This window comes from Cupressus sempervirens, chromosome 1, assembly GCF_028749045.1.
Source record: "Cupressus sempervirens isolate cs-2001-9-10 chromosome 1, ASM2874904v1, whole genome shotgun sequence".
NCBI classification, from domain to species: Eukaryota; Viridiplantae; Streptophyta; class Pinopsida; order Cupressales; family Cupressaceae; genus Cupressus; species Cupressus sempervirens.
The window spans coordinates 466,210,197-466,233,796 of NC_143118.1; the positions used below are offsets into that span (position 1 = coordinate 466,210,197).

The 23,600-nt window shown below is 36.8% G+C and overlaps 2 protein-coding genes across 3 annotated transcripts in view; both read left to right on the forward strand.

Annotated features, from left to right (window-relative positions):
• LOC149578316 (uncharacterized protein At5g02240-like) overlaps positions 1-23,600 on the forward strand; it is a 79,772-nt gene that overhangs the window by 43,799 nt on the left and 12,373 nt on the right. The gene's annotated exons all lie outside the window — the stretch shown is intronic.
• LOC149578317 (uncharacterized) lies at positions 14,910-16,038 on the forward strand. Of its 2 annotated transcripts, XM_089828231.1 has the most exons (4): positions 14,928-15,068; positions 15,156-15,222; positions 15,337-15,683; positions 15,883-16,038. In XM_089828231.1, the coding sequence occupies exons 3-4, from the start codon at positions 15,412-15,414 to the stop codon at positions 15,914-15,916; spliced, it is 306 nt and encodes a 101-aa protein (XP_089684357.1). In that variant the 5' UTR covers positions 14,928-15,068; positions 15,156-15,222; positions 15,337-15,411; the 3' UTR covers positions 15,917-16,038. The 2 variants fall into 2 exon arrangements, with proteins under 2 accessions (XP_089684361.1, XP_089684357.1); XM_089828235.1 differs by lacking the exon at positions 15,883-16,038 and having other exon boundaries at positions 14,910-15,068.

The window sequence follows — 23,600 nt, forward strand, 5'->3', positions numbered from 1 at the left end:
TAGTTAGCCATCATCCTTGAAGGTCATCCCTAAAGATCTATAGGATTTGTTTGTCAAATCCACATTTCCTTTGAATAGAATTATATTAATAGAAACTAATATCATTCCCTACATTTGGAATTATCACCATTTTATTATTCATCTATCTCTTATTCCACTAAAGTCCTAGTTATGATCCTTAGGAGTTCTTATATTCTAATTCATATAAACTTACGAAAATACTATTAGTCTTGTGAATAAATTTATCTTGTTTCTACTTACCTAGCCGCTGATAATGTGGGCCCCAGTCACTGACTTATTTGCCTTTTATTGAATGCTTTTGCTTCAATGGCGATTGTCCTTTCTTCTTTCTTGTACGTTGATTGTTGCGTTTTGTAAGTGAAGTATGTCATGCGGAATTTAGTGGGTTGGCACAGTCAACGTAACACATGAGATGCCCTTTGAATACTCGTTTGTATCCCCCCTGGTCCCTCGCTTTTCCCGATGGTGTACTATCTTTTTGAGCGCTCTTCAATCTGCTTCGTACCCCTGTGATTAAGTGTATTTCCCTTTTTATATGTGACAAGGGGTAGGGTCGCAACCCATAGGTATTGCATAGACCAATTCACCTTATTATCTTTTTAATGTTGAATAGTCTGATTCTACTTTAGGATTGATAAGTATTATTAATCCCCTAATCTAATTAATATGTGATAATATTAGTGATTTAGAATTATTACTTAATTTATTATTATTAATTAAGTAATAATATTGATTAGAATATTTAGTTTATAATTTAAAACTACATTCATATGTAAACATAATTGATTTTATGGAATGATTGTGTATAATTACAAATAAATATCATTTGGCCGCTGAATAACTAAGTATAGTACATTCTTTAATGGTGGTTATTATATTTCAATATTAACAATTATATAATATTACTTGATTTATCATAATCTATAAAACATGTGTTTAATTGATTAAAATATGATTTTTTTATTAATTTGGGCTCATGACAAGAATTTAAAGGGTTTTCTACAACTACCCACCTACAAGCATTAAATGCTGGTCCATGAGAAATTACATCCAACGAGAAAATTCATTGTGTTAATACATTAAATACTTTCCAGATGTCCACCTGAGGATAAATTTGACTGGATGAACTCAGGCATGTTGACTTGGAGTGACCTGATTGGTTGAAGATGAGTGGGCACCATCTCAGCATGCCTATCTTGTAAACTTCATCATTTCATCCCAATGCAAGAAATATCTCTTGATATCCAACATTTTCATACCTTCGATTTATTGTGACATTTCATATTCCTAAATTGCTTCATCTTCATCAATGCCTTCTTCATCCTCTTCATTTTTGAAATATTCTCGATTTTTTCTTGAAGTCCTCTTGCATTCATGCTCCTTGTTGAGATGTGAATCTTGTCTTTGCTTCCTTGCTTAGGTTTATCATTATCATGATCACCTTCTTGACGTGTTGATCTTCTTTCTCCAAATCATTGATAAATACACCTTTTTGTAATTTCTTTGTTCATGTTATGAAGTCCCATTCCTTCATGACGACATGATCTTCACCATCCATCATTCCTGGCATGAACTTGAACCTTGGCTTCTCCACCATTCCATCCTTCTCCAACATTCCATGTAATCATTCTTGCAAGAGAGAAGAAAATCTTTGGATTACAATTTGTAATGAAACCCCTATGTTAGTAGAGTGCAATGAATTTGTGATATGAAAATTTTCAAACCCTTGCATTTCAAAGTTAAGTTGAAGGATTTAAAATAAATTCCACGAAAATCATTCTTCAATGTAAGGTAATAACATCAAGGATTCATGAAATTTGCTTCACAAACCCCTTTGAAACCCCCTACTTTCACCAATTTGTACAAAGTTTCCAGAAAATTGAACTGTATTGTATTGTGATATCTCCTTTTGTAATCTGGAAACATCACTTTCAGAATTTGGAAATTCTAGAAGTGACTTGGAATATCCCAAAAACTAATCTCAAACAACTCCACTTTCAGATTCAAACCATGTTTTGTTGGTCTAAAGTCTGGAAATGGTCGGTTGAATAAAGGAATTTGCTCTTCATCTTATAACTTGCATTTCTTGATTGGAAGTCCATCTTGATTATGATTTAAATTTACATCCCTGTTGAAGTTTGCTAAGATCTGCCTTGAATTCACTCCTCAACTTGATGGAATTTGCACCTTTTGTGCCTTAATTGATTTCTCGTCAATTCTGATTGTTTAGGAATTCTTTGAACTTGCTCTTTCAGGTCTCTATCTCTGACACACTTTTGCCTTTGTCTTGATGTAATCTGCCTTTCAATCTGTCCTCGTAAATCTGATCTGATTCAGCCTTCTACATCTACTTTTAATTCACTAGGGTGTGCCTGAATTTTATCTAATTCACCCGAGTTTAAATGGAATTCCCAACTTAATTCTGGATTTTGCACTGCAGAATTGAACCTGATTTTGCGTTTACCCTTACAAATTCGCAGCCCTTGTTAGCAATTATAACTTAATTTTGATTGGAATCTGGTGCGCTTTGTGCTTGATTTGGGAATTTAAACTTCAATTCTGATGTGAAGTCGCCTTGATCTGATTGTAATTTTCCTTGATTTTGGGAAATCTGTACTTTTTATAAATTTGCCTCTCTCCCAAAATGTTTGTTATCTTTCAAATTGCTTCTCAAATAGATCAAGTTCTCACGTATCTCTGCTCTGCTGGTGATTGATTTTTTCATTTTTTAATTGTGGTTGAAATACTCCATTCTATATTCCCTATGTAGTAATCATGAGGCATGTTTGAAGGGTTGTGTCCATTCCACAAGAGGACCAACCAGTTTAAATTTTGCATTTAAAATTATTCTCCACTCCCTAAGCTGGCTGAACTCTTCTTCAATTCAGACTTTCAACTTAAATAGATTGATTTCATGACTTTCCCTTGCATCATTTTATATATATTTTTTCCTTATCTATGTTTTTGATTAATGTTAAAAATAGGTTTTGAAGGGGCCCCAAAACCCTTTACAATCTCTTGAAAGACAGATTTTCAAAGACATTACGAGATACAACAGTTACCCAAGACTGGTAACGCAGACAAAACATGAGAACACACTAGACACTTAAACCAAAAGACAAAATATAGATCAAAACAAACAAGAACCAGCAAGGCAAGATGAGAATGACCAAACTAGACCAGCTGAACAAGGAGAGACTCGGTATCTTTTTCCAGACTCTCCAGCTTTTGCAGTGACTGTCATGTCAGGTTGCACTTTAGGTTTATCCTTCTTTTCATTCTCAATCTTCTTCCTCATGCTAAAGCGGGTTCTGTTACCAGGTCCATCATTAGCTCCCGATGAAGTACCTTCCTCCTTGTGAATATTAATAAGGTTTTTCCCTTTTGGTTTTTGAGCATATCGTGCAGATATTTAAGATAAATTCTGGAAGCATGGAGACCTTCATGGCCAACATAGCTTCATGTTTTCCATTCTTTCATTCAACTGATGAACGCAGACCTCCATGATGGCATTGAAATTGCTCTCAATCATGTTGACAAGTTCCCTAGTGTTAGCTTCCTTTTGGAAGTCTTCAAATTTGTTTCGAAGTTCCTCAAGACCTTCGTTGAGCTTTTTAATTTCCCCCACCACCCACTTGTCAAACTTGAAAGAATAAGAGTACTTGGCTTTAACAGTACGAAGGATATTAGTAAGGCTTTCCAGATCGACACTGAAATCCTCCGCATTCCTGTTAATGACATTTTGAATGTTGTCCTCTTTCCCTGCCTTGACTTTTGAAAAATCCTTCACATGAGCAATGCCCTCTCCACCTCTCCCTTGCATAGGATTGTTGTTGCCATTATCATTTTCCTCGTTTCCACCAGTGCCTTTTTCCTTATCTATGTTGATCTCCATGAGATTTTTTAATTGCATTCATTTTCATGATATTTTAATTAAATCGACCTTTGTGTTTTTTAAATTGGACTTTCCATCATGACTTTTAATTGTATTTTTTTTTTCAACGAAGGAGTGGAACTTGAAGGTAACCATGAGGGCTTGGTTTTGCAAATGGGTCTGTGGTGTAGCAAGAATCTTAACTTTCATTTTGATTTTTCTTTATAATTTTTTTCTTGGAGTGCAAAATCAATTCCTACCATGAAAGTTTGACATCCGGGAGGTGGAGGTTTGTGGTTTATGGTGAATCACTACTCTTTCCCTTCATTTTTCATTGTAAATTTTCCTCAAGAGTGGAAAATCAACTCCTACCATGAAGGCTTGATCTGATGTAGGGTGGAGGTTTGTGATTCATGGTGAATTTCCACTCATTGTCTTGATTTTTCATTGCAAATTTTTTCTTGGATTGGAAAATCGACCATGACTATAAAGATGCCATTTTCACTCTTTTTTTCACTTGAATTTTCTTGAAATTTCGAAGGGTGGAAAGTTACCTATTGTGTTGTAAAACATAGACGTCCCATTGCAAATGGGGACTTCCACTTTTTCTTTAGTGGCAGAGTAGCCTGTCTTAGTTTTGATCTAGCTTGGTGGTAATCTTGAGGTCTCCAAGTTGGCAAGACAAGTCTAAACAATTCTAGATCCATGTCACACATAAGAGTCAAGGCATTTGAAGAAGATGAGAGTTGTGAGTAGGAAATCCAACACTTAGTTAAGTCCTAGGAAAGTTTGAGTTTAAGATGATGGAGTCAAAGTTGATCTACGTTTGAGAGCCAATCACTAGGAAATAGATTTTTGAAGATTGTTGCCATAATGCTACTAAAATTATTCCTTCTTGTTGTTATAATGGTGAATGTTTGTGAAATTTTACAGTATAGTATGGCTTCTACTTCCTCACTTGAGTAGATTTAATTTATGTTGAGCAAGATTAGAAATAGATGAATGAAAGCTATTGTGGTTGTTGAACTCATGGTGAAACTTATGTTCATACTTTTTGGTACTTGTTGATTGCAAGTAGCGAAGTAAGGTTGGTCTGAACATATTGCAAGCATTTAACTTCAGTTGGAAATTTTTAGTTAGATTGTGCTATGCTTGAGTAATTGAATGAGTGTTGATGATATGAAAATCATACACAGATCCCTTGAAGATAGCACATTCCTTAGCATATTTGATTTAGCAAAGCAAGGATTGGTTGGAGTCTCACCTTACCATCAATAGTCTCTTTACATTATAGATTTTAGCTTACCTTTCTAAACCTCTTTCTTTCTGCGATTTTTTTTATTAGAGGTAGTCAAACAACTCTAATTGCCAAATCATTCGCATTTAGAAATGTTGATAGCTTTTCCACTAAATGAATAGCATATGTCCCCAAGTTATACCCAACTTATCACATTATTACAACTAAGTTAAGCCACAATAAGAATGAATCTTGAGTTTGTCTTAGTTAATCACACAACCATATATATTGTTTAGCATCTAAGCTTATTTATTCAAGAGAGGATTTGATATTTGGTTTTTCATCCAGCATGTTGAAGTGTTCACAAAACTCGCATCAACACGACCCTAACCATGGAGATTTTATTTTGTATTTCAGATTGTCGAAGGGCGGATAATTGACCCACATCATTAATTCTTAATTTTTCGTAGGGTAGAGATTCATGGTTTGCCATGAATTTCCATTCTTTCTTTCAAAATTTTCATGTAAATTTCTTCCTAGATTTGAAAATCGAACCTCACCATGAAGGCTTCAGTTCACAAAGGGTGGAGCTTCACAAATCTTCACTCTTTACTTTGATTTTTTAAAATGTGAATTTTGTAATGTCCCTGTCATAAAATAAATTAAACTTTGTAACGGGCCAATTGATTTAATTTATCTCAGACCCATTTTTATTTTTGTTTTCGTAGTTTGTGTTGCCGTTGGCTATCTTTGTACACCCTTGGAAAGTTTTCTAACGGGTATTTAAGCACAACTTGTAGGTAGTCTATAGGTATGCTTTGGATTATATTTCTCTGTACTGCGAATTCCTGTTGGAGTTAGGAAGTGTTCGCCATTTCGGAAGTGAAAGATCTTCCCTATTTGGCTCGTGCGGTTTTGGTGGGATTCAACCCTCACCCTATTCCGTTGTTGCATGTAATTCTTTGTTCAGATTTAGCAAATTGGAGCATTCTCTTTTGCAATTATTATTCGTATTCAAATCTCTATCATTGTGTGAATTTCATCTACTATTTATGTTCGTATATATTGAATTGGTTTCCGGTACCCAACTGTGTGTTCAGCTCATTCCTCCCATTCTGTCAGCATCTCTCACTCCCTCGCACATTCTCCCTTCCATCCTTATCCCGCACTCTATGCCTTGCCTTCTCTTGACGCCATACAACCCAATTTCGGGGTACGACCATCACTTAACCCTCTTTGTACTGCACTTATCCTACCGTACAATCCGCTACCTTCTTCGTACAGACTCCCCATGCAGTCACTCACCGTATGGTCATTGCCTTGTCACCTGTGTTCACCGTAGGGCATCCATATTCATTGGAAGGCTGAGTAACCAACCATACGACTTAACTAGCCTGCTCCGTATGGCCTTTTAATTGCCACTGTATGGCTTGCAACTTCCCACCGTACGACCATTATACTTCTAGCCGTACAGCTTCCTTCATTCATTCGTGCTTCTCTCTCATTTTGCATTGCCGTATGGTCTCAACTTGGGTGTAGCCGTACTCAATTGCTTTCACATGCGTCATACTTGTTTGGAACATTTCAGTGGTATCAGAGTTCTACAATCCAGCCAGCCTGTGGACAGTGACTGAGAGTTTATAGCCGGAAGAGAAGGACGCATTTCATTGATCAAATGGTTGACGAACGGGAACCAACCGCTGTCGAACTTTTGGCTCTTCTGACGAAACTTGCCAGGAATCAGGCATAGATCATTGACACACAGCGACTTATGGTAGAAACTCTCAAGAAGTTGGCGGAGAACAAAATATCTGGAGAACAAAATGGTCACAACACGGACTCGGTGTCGTGAAAATCAATCCCTCAGCTAGCATGCTCCCGACCTTCCATGCCAACTTTTCCACCACGGACAGAGGCACAACACGAAGGGAGACAACCAACTTTTGAAGAGATGAGAGAAGATTGGAAGAATGCAAACCTTGAAGAAGATATATCCTACAAATATTATGCAGATCTGAGAATGAGATATTTGGGAGGCGAAAACAGAGGATACTTTAATGATGATCTCAGGAGAAAGTTGACTAAGATAAATCTGTCTCCATTTGATGGATCGGGTTCCATATCAATGCAAGCGTGGGTTATGAAAGCTGATACCTACTTCCAACTGAATCCTATGCTAGAAGAAGAAGCAATCAAATTTGCCGTGTTACACTTGGAGGGAGTTGCGCACGAATGGTGGCACCACGACACCATCACATTAGGGCATGATCAAATAAAGACTTATGTGGAATTCACGGAGAGATTAATAGAAGGATTTGATGGTAAACATTAGGAGCTCAATTTCAAAGATTTGGCGCAACTGAGACAAACTGGATCGGTAGATCAGTTCATTGCAGAATTTCAAAAACTCTCTGTTTTGGTTACAGACATTTCCAAAAGAAGGCGGGTAGTGCTCTTCATGGACGGATTGACTGAACCTTTGAAAGGTTGGGTGAAGGGATTCAATCCGGCTACACTGTCGGAAGCAATCAATAAAGCACGAAGTATGGCATCGTCATCGACATCATCTTGATCCTCTCGAAGTTACATCCTAAACTGTCGACGTTTTCGAGGGACAAACCTCTGCCCAAGAAGCTGTCGTTGGATGAAGCTACTAGACAGGAACTCCGAAAGGAAGAAATTGTGTTTCAACTACAAGGGACCTTGGGAGTTGGGTCACTGATGCCTTGGAAAGGGGAAGATCCATTACATTGAGGTCGTGTCTGATGATGAGGACGAATAGGAAGAAATGTTGGCTGAAGATAACCAACCCCACCATGACACCAACATTAGTCTGAACCGTACGAAGAGAATTGCCACTTTGGTATAGTGCGGAGGAGCCATTGCATTGGCTGGCAGCCCGAGGTGCACAGTTTTTTGTGTACGGGGTAGGACAAAGGATTACGGTGATGTTGGATAGCGGCGCTACTCTAAATTTTATCAACTCATCCTTGGTAAGACAGAGAAGTCTCCCTACGGAGGCGCACGTAGGCTTTTAGGTCAAGGTAGCCGGAGGGACTTTCCTGCCCTGCATGCACCTTGTTCCTCAACTAAGCATCACAATGGCGAATCGCATGATGACTAAGGACTTCTTCATAGTGGACCTGGCTGACATGGAAGTTATTTTTGGCATACAGTGGATGGAGACCCTTGATGAATACACTTAGAGTTTCAAGCGGATGGACTTCACTTTTGTGGTTGACAGGAAGAAGGTTGTCCTTCAAGGAATGGCAAATAAAGGTTCGAAGGAAGTTTCTGTGCATTGGATGGAGGCAATTTTTCGGCACGATGACATTGTGTGGGTTGCGCATTGTTTTATCTCGGTGAAACCTATACAAGGGCAAAGAACACTTCCACAGGATGATGAGCTCCAAGATATTTTAAGTAGGCATGAAAAAGCTTTCATGGATATTCCTCCTGGGATACCACCTCACCGAGGGTTTGAACACACTATCGAGTTGGAATCAGGGACAAAACCGGTCATAACCACATCGTACCGCCATCCCAAGAAATTCAAAGATGAGATTGAAAGGATGATTCTTGAATTGCTAGAGAAAGGATGGATCTGTCCCAGTTCTAGCCCATTCGCGTCATTTGTGGTCTTGGTCAAAAAGAAGGACGAGACGATGCGCATGTGTGTGGACTACCGCGCGTTAAACAAAAAAATAATAAAGAATAGATATCCAATTCCAAGGATAGATGAGCTGCTAGATGAACTACATAGCGTGGTCTATTTTTTCAAAAATAGATCTCCATTCTAGATACCATCAGATCTGCATGAGGGAAGATGTGGAGAAATCGACTTTCTGTTGTCACTATGGACATTATGAGTTTTTGGTCATGCCGTTCAGATTGACCAATGCACCTGTTACATTTCAATCGTGCATGAACCGCATCTTCAACAAACAATTGCGTAAGTATTTATTGGTATTCTTTGATGATCTTATTTATTGCAGGTCATGGGAGGAGCACCTGAAGCATTTGAATGAAGTTCTAAGTATCATGGAAGAACAGTCCTTGTTCGCCAAACAGTCCAAATGTGAATTTGATATGACAGAAATATTGTACTTGGGGCATGTCGTCAGTAAATACGGAGTTAAAGTGCATCAGAAGAAGATTCAGGCTATCCTCGACTGGCCTCCCCCAAAATCACTCACGGATTTGTGAGGATTCTTTGGATTGTGTAGTTACTATAGGAGGTTCGTTAAAGGATTCTCCCAGCTCGATGCACCTTTAACAGATTTGACGAAGAAGGGGTCATTCCAGTGGAACGAAAAGGCACAACTCACCTTTGATAAGCTGAAAGAGGCCATGAGCACTTGTCCCGTGCTGGCACTACCAAACTTCACTCGACCGTTCGTTTTGGAGTGTGATGCATTCGGGGAAGGCATTGGAGTGGTACTGATGCAAGATAGACATCCCATCGCTTATGAGAGCAGGAAGCTAACGCTAGTAGAACGACTATAGCTTGAGATTTTTTTTGGAGCAACGGGACTTGAACGAACGGCAACAGAAATGGGTAAGCAAAGTTCAAGCTTTTGATTTTGATATTGGATATGTGAAAGGGAAAAACAATGTGGTTGCAGATGCCTTGTCTCGGAAACCCACCATCTGCTCACTAGACCGGATTTCCGTTGACTGGAAGGCGCATTTGTTATTGGAATATTCCAAAAATACACTTGCCTGTGAAATAATGGATGGCTAAACCCACGATGATCGGTACAGAGTGGTAGATGACATCATCTGCTATAAGGACCGGATATACTTGGTACCGGAATCCAAATTGAAGTAGAAGATCTTGAAGGAAATGCACGATCTCACCTTTGGCTGGGCATCCAGGTTTCCTCAAAACTTATAGAAGTCTTCAAGAGAGGTTTTCATGGAAAGGACTTAAAGGGGACATGTTGTAGTATGTAGGAGAATGTACAGTCTGACAACAGAACAAGTCCGAGCACACTCTTCCTGCCAAGCTGCTACAACCTTTGCCAATTCTTGAACATAAGTGGGAAAGTATATCAATGGACTTCATAATAGGTCTTCCCAAGGTAAACGGAAGGGATTGTATCTTCATGGTGGTTGACCGATTAACAATGTATGCACATTTCTTTGCCATCCCCTTAGACCTACAGGCTGCACAAGTTGCCGATCTGTTTTTTAGAGAAGTCTTTCGTTTGTACGAATTACCCCGAAACATTGTCAGTGATTGGGATGAACGATTTATCAATATTCTGAACATAATTGTTTCGGATGGCAGGGACAGAATTATCGCCAAGCACGAGTTACCAGCTGCAAATGGATGGTCAAACTGAGATTGTGAACAAATGGTTCGAAGGCTACCTTCGGAACTACGTCTCGGCACAACAACGAGCGTGGGTAAAATGGATCCATTTGGGGGAATATTGCTACAATACCACGTATCACATGTCTATCGGGATGACACCATTCAAGGCTCTGTACGGGTACGAACCCCTCTCGTTCATCGACAGTTTTGGGTGATAGTCGCGCACCAAGGGCAAGGGACTGGCTTCAGGAAGGATAGGACATACTTAGGGGCCTGAAAGAAAACCTACAGTGTGCACAAAATCAATAGAAGATGTACGCCGACAGGCATCGAATAGAGAGTGGATCTGGTCTATCTCCGACTCCAGCCATATCGACAATCTTCATTAAAGGGAACAGGAAAGGAAAAATTGAAGCCACGATTTTATGGCCCCTATTGCGTGGTTCGTCTCATTGGTGAGGTAGCGTATGAATTGAAACTCTCGGAGGGAAGCCGCATTCATAATGTCTTCCATGTTTCCTGTTTGAAAAAAGCCATAGCGCAAAATGTCACAGTTGCTACCGACCTTCCGCTACTCAACGAAGAAGGAAAGCTCATTCTAGAACCTGCCAAGATCCTTGAAGTACATGAAAAGACCTTAAGGAACCGCACTGTGAAGGAATACTAGGTATGCTGGCGACACCTACCGTTGGATGATGCAATGTGGGAAGGCGAGGACATTCTCTAGCATCCAGCACTACATTTGCTTGAGGACAAGAAAACTTTGGGATGGGAGGACTGTAATGTCCCCGTTATAAAATAAATTAAACTTTGTAACGGGCCGATTGATTTAATTTATCTCGCACCCATTTTTATTTTTGTTTTCGTAGTTTGTGTCGCTGTCGGCTATCTTTGTACACCCTCGGAAAGTTTCCCGACGGGTATTTAAGCACAACTTTTAGGTAGTCTATAGGTATGCTTTGGATTATATTTCTCTATACTGTGAATTCTTGTTGGAGTTCGGAAGTGTTCGCCATTTCAGAAGTGAAAGATCTTCCTTATTTGGCTTGTGCGATTTCGATGGGATTCAACCCTCACCCTATTCCGTTGTTGCATGTAATTCTTTGTTCAGATTTGGAAAATTGGAGCATTCTCTTCTATAATTATTATTCGTATTCAAATCTCTATCATTGTGTGAATTTCATCGACTATTTGTGTTCGTATATATTGAATTGGTTTCCGGTACCCAATTGTGTGTGTTCAACTCATTCCTCCCATTCTGTCAACATCTCTCACTCCCTCGCACATTCTCCCTTCCATCCTTGTCCCACACTCCACGCCTTGCCTTCTCCTAATGCCGTACAACCCAATTTCAGGTACGGCCATCACCTAACCCTCTCCGTACTACACTTATCCTGCCATACAGTTTGCTACCTTCTTCGTACGGACTCCCCACATAGTCACTCACCGTACAATCATTGCCTTGTCACCTGTGTTCACTATAGGGCATCCATAGTCATTGGAAGGCTGAGTAACCAATCGTACGGCTTAACTAGCCTGCTCCATACGACCTTTTAATTGCCACTGTACGGCTTGCAACTTCCCGCCGTACGGCCATTATACTTCCAGTTGTATAGCTTCCTTCATTCATTCGTCCTTCTCTCTCATTTCACATTGCTGTACAGTCTCAACTCAGGTGTAGCCGTACTCAATTGCTTTCACATGCGTCATACTTGTCTGGAACATTTCAAATTTAGCCTTCGAGTGGAAAACCAAACTTCACCATGAAGGCTTGAATTTTTTGAACATGGCAACATTTTAGCATCCTTTCACAATTTCACCTTCAGTTTCCCATTTTGTAATTGCAAGAATCCAACTTCATACTAAGCTCAAAAATTGTTCAAGCTCATCTAGACTTAGCGAGACTAGAACCTTCTCCATTCTTAGGAGCCCCAAAGATTCAAACTAGACCCAAAGACTCAAACTACTAGTAAGCTAGACTAGAAGTAACAAACATCATTAACAACTAAGCTAAAACTAAGCCACAAAGTGAAAAAAGGGGGTCCCCAGTTGCAATGGGGTGATGCAAGGAAACCTCACAACAAGGCCTAGCTCATTTTATTCTCAAGTTAAGAATGTATCCCTTACCATAGTTGAAATAATCATACTCAACAACTTCTCACCAAGGCCTAAAAAAATAAACTTGGCAAAAAGCTCAAAAAATTTCCTTAAATTTAATTTGAAATGCACTCTTTTTTTGCAAAATTCAATAAGGAGATGGATCTTATGAATCAATAAATGGGCAAACAAAGAAAGAAGTCGAGTCTAGATATATTTAAGTGAGAATTGGATACAAAATGACATCCTCATGTGGAATGTTGATGGCTATTAGCTTAATAGTCTGAAGCAAGATTAAATTAGAAAATTATCTTTGTAAAACTATAAGCAAATACAACATTAAAACAATCTACGTCTTCCTCTTCCCCTTCCTAGCAGCTCTAGTAAGCACTAGAAGAGGGGTAGGGGGTCTAGTCTTAAGAGTTTGTTGTGGTTGTGCCTCCTTCCTCGACATAGTTAAAACTTGAAAGAGAAGAAAAAAAGTGTTAAGGTTGGAAATTTTAGGGAAAATTTGAGATTCTTGAGAAAATAGTGAAAACGTTAGAAAATAGTTGTTAAAAAAGGGTTTGGAGTCTTGTTCATTACATTCAAAAACAATTTAGAGTACTTAGGAAATGTTATATTGAGTTTCTATAAACTTGGATGCAACTAAAAGGAGATAAAATGATTCAAAAAAGCTGAGATGCAGGGTTTGGACCTTGCTAGGTGGGTCTGGGTCTATGGCAGGTCGGGATTTGTTTGGGGTAAGCAGTGGGTCCCCTCACAATCCATGCCATAGATTGTGGGTCTAGCTTGGTTCATGTTAGTGTGGCCCTGAGCAAATCCATAGGTTGTGGTGTAGACCCTATGGGGACTTGTCGTGGTCCTGGGGCAAACTTGGGTGGACCCTAAAAGGAGCTTATTAAAAAACATTTCACTCATTTGGTTTCTCATTTTCTCTCTCATGTTGGTGTGCCCATTTTGCAAGTTGAAGAGAAGTTTGTACAGATTGATTTTGGAGTCTCAAATCCTTCCAATAATTAGTGTTTAGTGTTCCAGGTATGCATTTTATCCTTTCTTTTGTTTCTATGATAGCTTGTTTTAAGTTTTCTAAGTTTTCTAAGTTTTTGTATAAGTTTTAAAATATGTTTTTAATTTTTTTGTTATAGATTGCAAGAATGAGTAGTTAGAGCTCAATGGGTGGGGAGGGGTCCCAAAAAATTAAAATTGATAAAAGTTCTTTGTGGAAGTATACAAAAAGAATTGAACAATTTCTTGGAGGGGGGGTTAATATGGAAATGCAATTTTTGCAAAACCTAATATAGAAGCTCCTATCACTGAGTTAAACATCATTTTCTAGGCCCCAGGAGTAAAGGGATCAATATGTGAGGGATCAAAGACAGAGAAGAAGGGGTTGTTTGCTGCTCAAATAGCAACCATGTTAAAAGAACAATAAGATGCGGATAGGTTAGTGTCAAGAGGGACACGAGAAAAATCAAAACACAAACCACCAACACCACCCTCTCAAATAACCACTAGATATCATCCCTTTTTACCTATGCACTCTACGGATGAAGAAGATGTAGAAACACCCCCAAGCACCACCGGCAAGAGAGGCCCATTAAGAGAAATTGCTAATGTAAATGTTGGGTGTTGCCTTTCTATGAATGGTCTTCCATTCAATCTAGTACGATCACCTTATTGTACAGAGATGGTGCTAGAAATAATCAAGCACCTAGTGATTACCAAGGTCCTAGGTATGAAAAGGTGAGAATCACCTTATTGCACAGTGAGACAAAAAATGTAGACAACCTCCTCAAACCAATAAGAGATTCTTGGATCCAAATAGGGGTGACTATTGTCTCTAATGGATGAAAAGATTGCAAATACCATCCATTAATAAATGTGATTGTTGTTTCCCTCAAGAGGGCAATGTTTTTGAAGGTAGTTGATTGTGAAGGGGAGGTAAAGGATGCTGAATTTATTGCCTAGATTCTCATTTAATCCATAGAGTCCGTAAGTGTTGATAACATTGTCGAAGTAGTAATGAACAGTGCAAATTTGTAGGGCTGTGTGCTTTGGTAGAAGCACAATATGATCATATCTTTTGGGCACTGTCTGTTGTCCACTCCTTGAGTTTGGTGATGAAAGCAATTAGCACCTAAATTGAATGGGTGAAAAGTATATGAGGGTGAGGAGATCCAAATGTTTGTGGAAAACCACCATATGTCACAAATTTTTTTCAGAACTTTCTCCAACTTGGAATTATTGAAGGTATATTTTAAAATTTAATTTAGTTTCAGTTATCATTTTGTGTTATACTTTACAGACTTGACTAAAATGTTTTTCGTGTTTACATATTTAAAATGTGTTCTTAACTTCAATTAACATGTTATTAGGTGGCTGAAACTCAAGTTGCTTCACTCACGATCATCCTTAGACGACTTGTGAGGGTGAAAGATGCATTGTCCCAGATGGTTATTAGCAACCAATTGAGTGTATGGAAGCAATTGAATACAAGGAGGACCCAAAACGTAAAGGTAATGATCTTGGATGATGATTAGTGGGCTCGGGTGGATTTTTTATTAGAATTCACCAAGCCCAATATGCTATGCCTCAATTTGCAGACATTGATAAGCCTTGCTTGGGGAACATCTATGATGCCATGAACTCCATGCTAGAGAGAGTGAAATGGTAAGTTTAGATTTTTATACAATACTCTATCCTTGTTTATTGAGAGATTTTAATTTTTAATTTTAACTAACATTACATCAAGCTAACTTACATGAACATCATTTGGCATTCTAGGTTATTCATAGGAGAACATGATCTTGAGGACACCTTGTGCAAAAAGGTGGAGTCAATTGTTCTTCATCGCTGTCCATGACTACACCTTTGTACCTCATGACATATGCACTATCTCCCAGGTATTATAGTGCTGTGATGCTTGCTATTCTTGGTAGAGTGGCACCATACAGAGGTCCCGAGGTTGCTAGTGGGTATAAGAAGGCATTTAGCAAGCTCTTTAGCAATCCCGAGGTGGCATCAAATGTTAGGAGAGAGTTTGCAGAGTTTGTTTTAGGAAAAAATGCAAACCCTGATGCAATTAATGACCAAGCTAGAGTGGATGGCATTCCATGGTGGTACCTACATGGGTAAGATTATATGTACCTCTAGCTTCTTTTTATTAAGATCCTATCACAAGTAAGTTTTTTGAGTATTTTTTTCCTTTTTTAATGGCTAATTAGCTTGTAGAATTAGCACTTTTAAATTTCTATTGTTTTATAATTTCTATTTTCTAAGAAATTTTGTTGGTTGCCTCTCTAAGTTGCGAGCTCTTTTGCTGCTGGGCAGAATTCGATTACATACTCCTTTATCCACTCAGTGAAGCATAGCCGGTTGGGTTCCAAGAGAGCAAAGGACTTGGTATATATTCACAACAACTGCTGTCTCCTATCAGGCAAGGATCAAAAATACAAGAAGGGTTAGAGAAGTTGTGGGATGTAGCACCCATGTTTGCTCACTTGGATATGACCATCCACGATCTAGCTAGAGCTACCTTGCTAGATGTTGAGGATGATGTTGATGATATAGCAGAATTTGGGAGTAGTGGAACCGGTTTGGGTTCCAATGATGGGGATCTAGATTTAGTTGCAGCCAGGCATGAAGCCATCAATCCCTTATTTTTTGATGACCTATTTGGCCCTTGAAGGGCATTGCTACTATGATCATTGATAAACTATTAAACACTTGTAAATGTTTCAAACTCTGTTGTTTGATGAACAAGTCTATCTTTTGAAATTCCATTTTGCAATTTAGTAATTCAATGTATGGTTTTCTTTACAATCTTGAACATAGATTAATGGGCAAAATTTAATGTTTATTTTTGACATTTGGCATTGGTCAATGATCAAGCAACATATATTCATACTATGAAATGACATAGTTTTGCAATTATGCATGTTTCTCTTTTTTTTTTGTATAATAATTCATATATATGTTTGTGTGTGTGTGTGTGTGTACATACACTCATGAACTTTCACCCAAAACCCAAATGGGAATTTTTATTTTTGTCTGAACCCACGAACTTGAACCCGAATTCAAATCCATTGCTGTACCCAAATCGACAACTTGGAACAAAAGAAACCAAAACAATCTTAAAACCTACACAAGAATCCGATTTTGTCTCAAAATTGTCTTTAAATCCACTCCAAATTAACCTATGTCTTTGCAAATGACCTTGCAATTCCTTGGAAGGGTTTTTTGTGGCTTAGCAAAATAGAAGTCATAAAATGCAAATAAAACTTTTGTTTGACATCAAAGTTAATTTTTTAGCCACAATTGAGAAAATGGCACAAACTTGCTGATTTCTTAACAAGAAATTGTCATAAATCTACAACTTCTCAGTGAGAAAATTTGGCAATAAAAGTCAGAATTTCTTGCGAGCAAGAACTTCTCGCTAGAAACTATCTTCTCACCAAGAAGTCTGTGATGTTTTCATCTTGTCCCTAAGCATATTATATACTTTGTTTTATCTGGTTTTGTAATTTAGGGCAAATTATAGAGTGGTCCAACTTGGGGACATTATAAGTTGGCCAAGTTAAAGGTAACCAAGCTGCTTTAGCAGCATGACCTTAGAAGAGGACGAAATTGACTAACGTAGTAGCTGATATTCTAATTAGTTAAGCTATGCTATTAAGTAGGAGCTTTTGTAGAGATTGGGGAGGCGAAATTGAACTAGATTGATCATATTGATTAATCCCTATTAAAAGAAAGTTTTGTTTTAACTCAAAATCTAAATCTAGTACTTAAATTTGATGATCTTTGTTTGAAATCTTATATGAAGAAATTGATCTTGGAACTCATATGCTTATGTTAGAAGAGGAGGCTAGGATATCAAAAGCTCTAGCTAGAGTGATTCTTCCAAGATTTGAACTTTTGAAGTTTGATGGAAGTTGTCTTCCCTTGGGCTTAGGTTCAAGCATTGTAGTGATAACTTTTAATGGTTTGTAATATTTCATGGCCTACAAATTAGTGTTTGAAACTATTTGCAATACAATGAAGTATGTCACTACTAGAGTAACACAAGGGAATCAAAATATTGAAAATGCATGGTGATGTGAATTTGTAAAACAAGATAGATGGTGATTGTGATTTCAATTGTGATGGAGATAGATGCATCAGCCTATCATCGCAACCCCTTCTTAATACAATCCTCCCCAACCCGTCAGCCTACATGGAATACCCTGATGTCCTTCCTATTTTTAATACCTAGCTCTTGCCTTTCCATTTTGTGATTTATTTTTTGCCTTCGGTTTGGTTTGTTTGTTATGCAGTTGACATTTTCTCTCGTTTAGCTTCTTTATCTTATCAACTTTTGTAGGTTATATATATACTTAATATTTTTTTTGCTTTTATTTTATATGTATGTAAAAACATATACAGATATATTTATATATGTACACATACATACTCATATGTATACATGTGTACATTTATATGTGCAAATACACACACACACACACACACACACACACACACACACATATATACACACGTGTATTTCATTTCTCTATTTGTTCCCTTCTTTAATTATTTCCCTCATGGTAGATACCTTTGGGTTCTTTTTTTAATAAATAATTGTCGTAATAACAATAACTAATGCACTAGGCAAAAGCCTACAACGCAACAGTAACTTGTGAGCCTCTCATGTGGGAGGTCTTGGGGTTTGAATCTACCTTCGCTTAACATATAATAATAACTAATTCCAACAAATAATAATTAATCTAGGCTTCGGCCATTTACCAATTAAAAATAAAAAATAAAAAATAAAAATCTAATGCACTTCTTTCATTCTTTCTTATATTTCATATGCTCTCTAGGTTATACCCAATTATTTCGTTTCTTTTGTCTAAGATTTTTCTTGGATTCTTCTTAGCTTGCAAGTGGTATGTATATGCTATTTTCTTTGCCCTTTCTTGATTTCTCCTTTTGTTCTTTTTCCTCTTTAATTTATTCCTTGCGCTTATTTATTTCTTAGTTTTCTTCTTTTTATTTATATTTATATTTAGTTTTTCTCTTGCACTGGCACGATAATCATTCATAAAAGGATCTCACTTCCTGCGCTGGCACTATGAGATTCCATTTATTCCTCATCTGGCCATTCATATAGGGTTACTCATCTCTCGCATTGACATGATAGCCATTCATACAAGGATCTTAGTTCTTGCACTGCTACTGTGAGGTTTTGATAATTATTTATCTCATAAGGAATTATATTGATACCTTATAACCAATTAATTACTCTTATAGTATCAAATCTTTAATTATCACTCCTTGAATTATAATCATTTTCCTAATATTATTAACATAAAAACTTAAATATCTTTTGTAAACTTCTATAAATGAATATGTTCAAATATAAATAATAATATCAAGAAAAAAAAGACATATAATAAACTTATTTAACAAATAAAGACAGCCTTAGGCAAGAACCTCTAGCACAACGATAAATTGTGAGCCTCTTAGCCTCTTATCTGAGAGGTCTTGCGTTTGAGTCTACTCGAGCTTAATAAATAATAATAATTAATCTTGGCTTCAGCCTCTTACTGATATAAAAAACAAAACAAATAAAGACAACCTTTCTAATCAATAAAACACTTACCTTTTTATCACATCCCTTCCATCTTTTACTCCCTATAATTTCGGATTTAATGCTCCATATTTGGTGGGCCTTACAAATGCAAATATTCCTTCCTATAGTTTGGGATTTAATGCTTTATATTTGGCAGGCCTTCCAAATGCAAATATTCTTTTGACTTTCTTTTTTAATTCCCCCCTTACTCATATTTATTTGACTCTCCTTCCTTGGAAAATACCATATAATTACCATTTTTTTTTGTGGCAAATATTCGTCCTGTCTATAATCCATGTGCCATCTAATTTATTCATTTATGCTCAACATCATTTTCTTGGTAATAATCCCCCCTTGCTTTATCCAAATATATACATTTCTTTTTTGTGCGGTCGTGATTCTTTACTATGCGGAAGTCCACTTATTGGTGGGTTTGATTTATTTTCATTTATTTATGTTTGTTTCTTTATTAATATTAATATTTAATCAATAATAATATGAATTGATTTAGATTTATATGAATATTTATTAGTTTTTTATTTGTTTGTTTATTATTTAATTGATGTTTAATATATTAATTTATTTATCTTTGATAATTGTCTATTATATTGTACTATCATTTAATTATCTTAATTTATCAAATGTTTTTATTTAATCTGTTTATCTAATAATCAATTAGCTGCGATATATCCTTTTTAATCATTTACAAATAGGAATATCGATATTATATTTTAGTATTAAAGGGGATATTACAGTCCTACCCTTCCAAAAGTGCTTGTCCTCAAGCAATTACTAATTTTATTTGAATTAGTAGATCTCAATGAACCCTTAGCTCTTGTTACACATTTTTTTTTCAATTTCCAAGTTTGAACTCAATGATACAACTAATAGTCGAGGATAAATTGATTTAGTGTTATGAATGGTTCAACTTTGGTTGGTTATATGCTAATCAATTAATGACTGTATCATTAAATCACAAAAAAAATGGTTTATTTTGAATCTATACTTGTTGTAATTGATAATTTATTTGATGATCTATTTGATGAATGATTTAAATGCGTTGGTGATAATTAATTCAAATTAAATGTTCTTTCTTTTTTATAACTTCCAATGTGAGGGAGTCATAGTTTCTTATAGAGATTATTATTATTATTATTTTTGTTTAATAACTTAACCAACTCTTTGAATATTATCCAAACGCATTATTATATTTATTTCCTTTGGATAGAAAGATTGATCAATTCACCTTTACCCTATGGGATGGCAAGATCATAGCTCTGATACCACTGTAATGTCCCTACGATTAGGGTTTTTTGGGACAAGTAATAACTACAAAATAGATATCAGAATCCTCATAATAATAAATCTAATTATACTATTCTACCCTCTATTTTAACCCCAACCTTAATTACGTCTCCAAATTGGGCTTCCTGACCCTTAGCTATTACGTCATCTTCTGATGGAGTGCTCCCATTAAGGTTCTTCTCGGATGAGACATCCTCTATCCAAGGCCAATCACATATGCATATGTTGACATCATCAAAATATTCTGGCACATGGAGATTGTTTATTAATCCTAGTACTGATGTTTAGATGGAGACCTTAATGCCTCACATATCCCATGATAGAGATTCTCATAATCTCCATGGTGTCAGTCCAGTGGACTAACACAATATTATCCATTTCTCATCCAACCATTCATATATGGTTACTCATCTCTTGCACTGGCACGATATCCATTCATACGAGAATCTCACTTCCTGTATTGGAAATATGAGATTCCATTTATTCCTCATCTAGCCATTCATATAGGGTTACTCATCTCTCGTGTTGTCACAATGGCCATTTATACGAGGATCTCACTTCTTACATTGGCATTATGAGAATTTGATAATTATATATCTCATAAGGAATTATATTGATATCTTATAATCAATTAATAACTCTTATAGTATCAAATCTTTAATTATCACTCCTTGAATTAAAAAATATTTTCTTAATATTATTAAGATAAAAACTTAAATATCTTTTGTAAACTTCTATATATGAATATGTTCATATATAAATAATAATATCAAGAAAAAAGTCATATAATAAACTTATTTAACAAATAAAGACAACCTTTCTAATTAATAAAACACTAAACTTTTTATCAATAAATCAATCCCACCAATAAGTGGACTTCCACATAATAAAGAGTCACGACGCACAAAAAAGAAATGTATACATTTAGCTAAAGCGAGGGGGGGTATTACCAAGAAAATGATGTTGAGCAGAAATGAATAAATTAGATGGCACACATTTGACTCTCCTTACTTGGAAAATACCATATAATTAACTTGTACCCCATGTACTTATATTTTTCATGGCAATTATTCCTCCTATGTATAATCTATGTGCCATATAATTTATTCATTTCTTCTCAACGTCATTTTCTTGGTAATTAGCCCCCCTCGCTTTAGCTAAATATATACATTTCTTTTTTGTGCAGTCATGACTTTTTATTATGTGAAGTCCACTTATTGGTGGGTTTGATTTATTTTCATTTATTTATGTTTGTTTCTTTATTAATATTAATATCTAATCAATAATAATATGAATTGATTTTGATTTATATGAGTATTTATTAGTTTGTTATTTGTTTATTTATTATTTAATTGATGTTTAATGTATTAATTTATTTATCTTTGATAATTATCTATTTTAGTAAACTATCATTTAATTATCTTAGTTTATCAAATGTTTTTATTTATTTTGTTTATCTAATAATCAATTAGCTATTATACATATCCTTTTTAATCATTTACAAATAGGAATATCAATATTATATTTTAGTATTATAGGGGATATTACAGTAATGTCATATGGTCCACTCGGTGAATGGAGCCTTGAGCCAAATTGGGGTCCATATGATGAAGGAACTCCCAAGCCGTATGGTGGAAACCGCACCTAGCCCATATGGTGTTCGATAGCAAGCCGGTGTGGTGTTTGACCAGTACATGTGGTATTCACCACACCGTACGATGTCTAGTGCATATATTGTACGTCATATTTTCTCACCGTATGCCCAATCTATTCAGTGTTTTCTTGCATCCCGTACATGTGAGTTGAAACACCAAATCATATACCAATCTCAAGGAGAGAATAGAGGAAGTTTGGCTATGGAGAGCAACGCTCTTGTTAGGAACATTACAATGGTATCAAAGCTGGTGATTTTGCCAGCTTGTTGGATGTGAATGCAAGTTTATACTAGGAAAAAAAGGCAGTATCATTCCATTGGTAGGATGGGGGATTCACAAGATGCTATTGCAGAAGTCTTAACTCTGCTAAGAGAGCTCACTAGAAATCAAGTCCAAATCAATGACACTCAGCGACTCAGGGAGGAAACCCTGCGTAAATTGGAAAAAGGAAAAATATCTAGAGAATATAATGGGAATAGCGACGATTCGACTACAGGATGAACAAACCCTCATCCGTTACACTCTTGACCCTTGATGCCAACTTTTCTTCCAAGAATGGAAACATTGTCAGTATTGTTGACGAACATCTTAGAGAGACAATGGATTGGCTATTCATGGACAGATTGATAAAGCCATTGAAGGGATGGTGAAAGGGTTCAACCCCGACACTCTCTTAGAGGCAATCAAGAGGGCATGTAACATGGTGGCATCTTCTTCTCTCTCCAAGAGGTATTCTCACCCCCAAGCCACCCTTGGCTCTGAAGGAGAAAGACAACAAACCCCATCTGAAGAAGCCATCGTTGGATGAGGCCACTAGACAAGAGCTTAGGAGGAGAAAACTCTTTTTTAACTATAAGGAGTCATGGGAACCAAAGCACTAATGCTTAGGCAAGGGAAAAATCTATTATTTTGAGGTAGTGTCGGACGAGGAGCACGAGGAACCGGTAATCGAAGGGGTTGGTCAACAAGTTTCCAAGGAGGTTAACATAAACCGTACAAAGAGCATTGTCGCATTGGTAAGACGAGGAGGCACCATTGCTCTTCCTAGTAGTCTGATGTGTACTATTTTTTGGATATGGGAGACTCCAAGGAAAGAGGGTCATAGTGATGCTTGACAATGGGACCACACTTAATTTCATTACCTCATCACTTGTGATGCTAAGAGGTATACCTACAAAGGTGCATGTAGGATTCCTAGTCAAGGTGGCAGGAGGAACCCTCTTATCATGTACCCATCTGCTAACACAACCAAACATTACCATGGGAAAGAAATTACATGGTGACAAACGACTTCTTTGTAGTAGATTTGGATGACATGGAGGTCATATTGGGCATCTAGTGGATGGAGACTCTTGATGAGTACACACAATTTCAAACGAATGGAGTTCTCATTTGAGGTTGATGGGAAAAAGGTTGTTTTCAGAGGAACGACAAATGATGACTTGAAAGAGATTTCAGTATAAGAAATGGAGGCCATC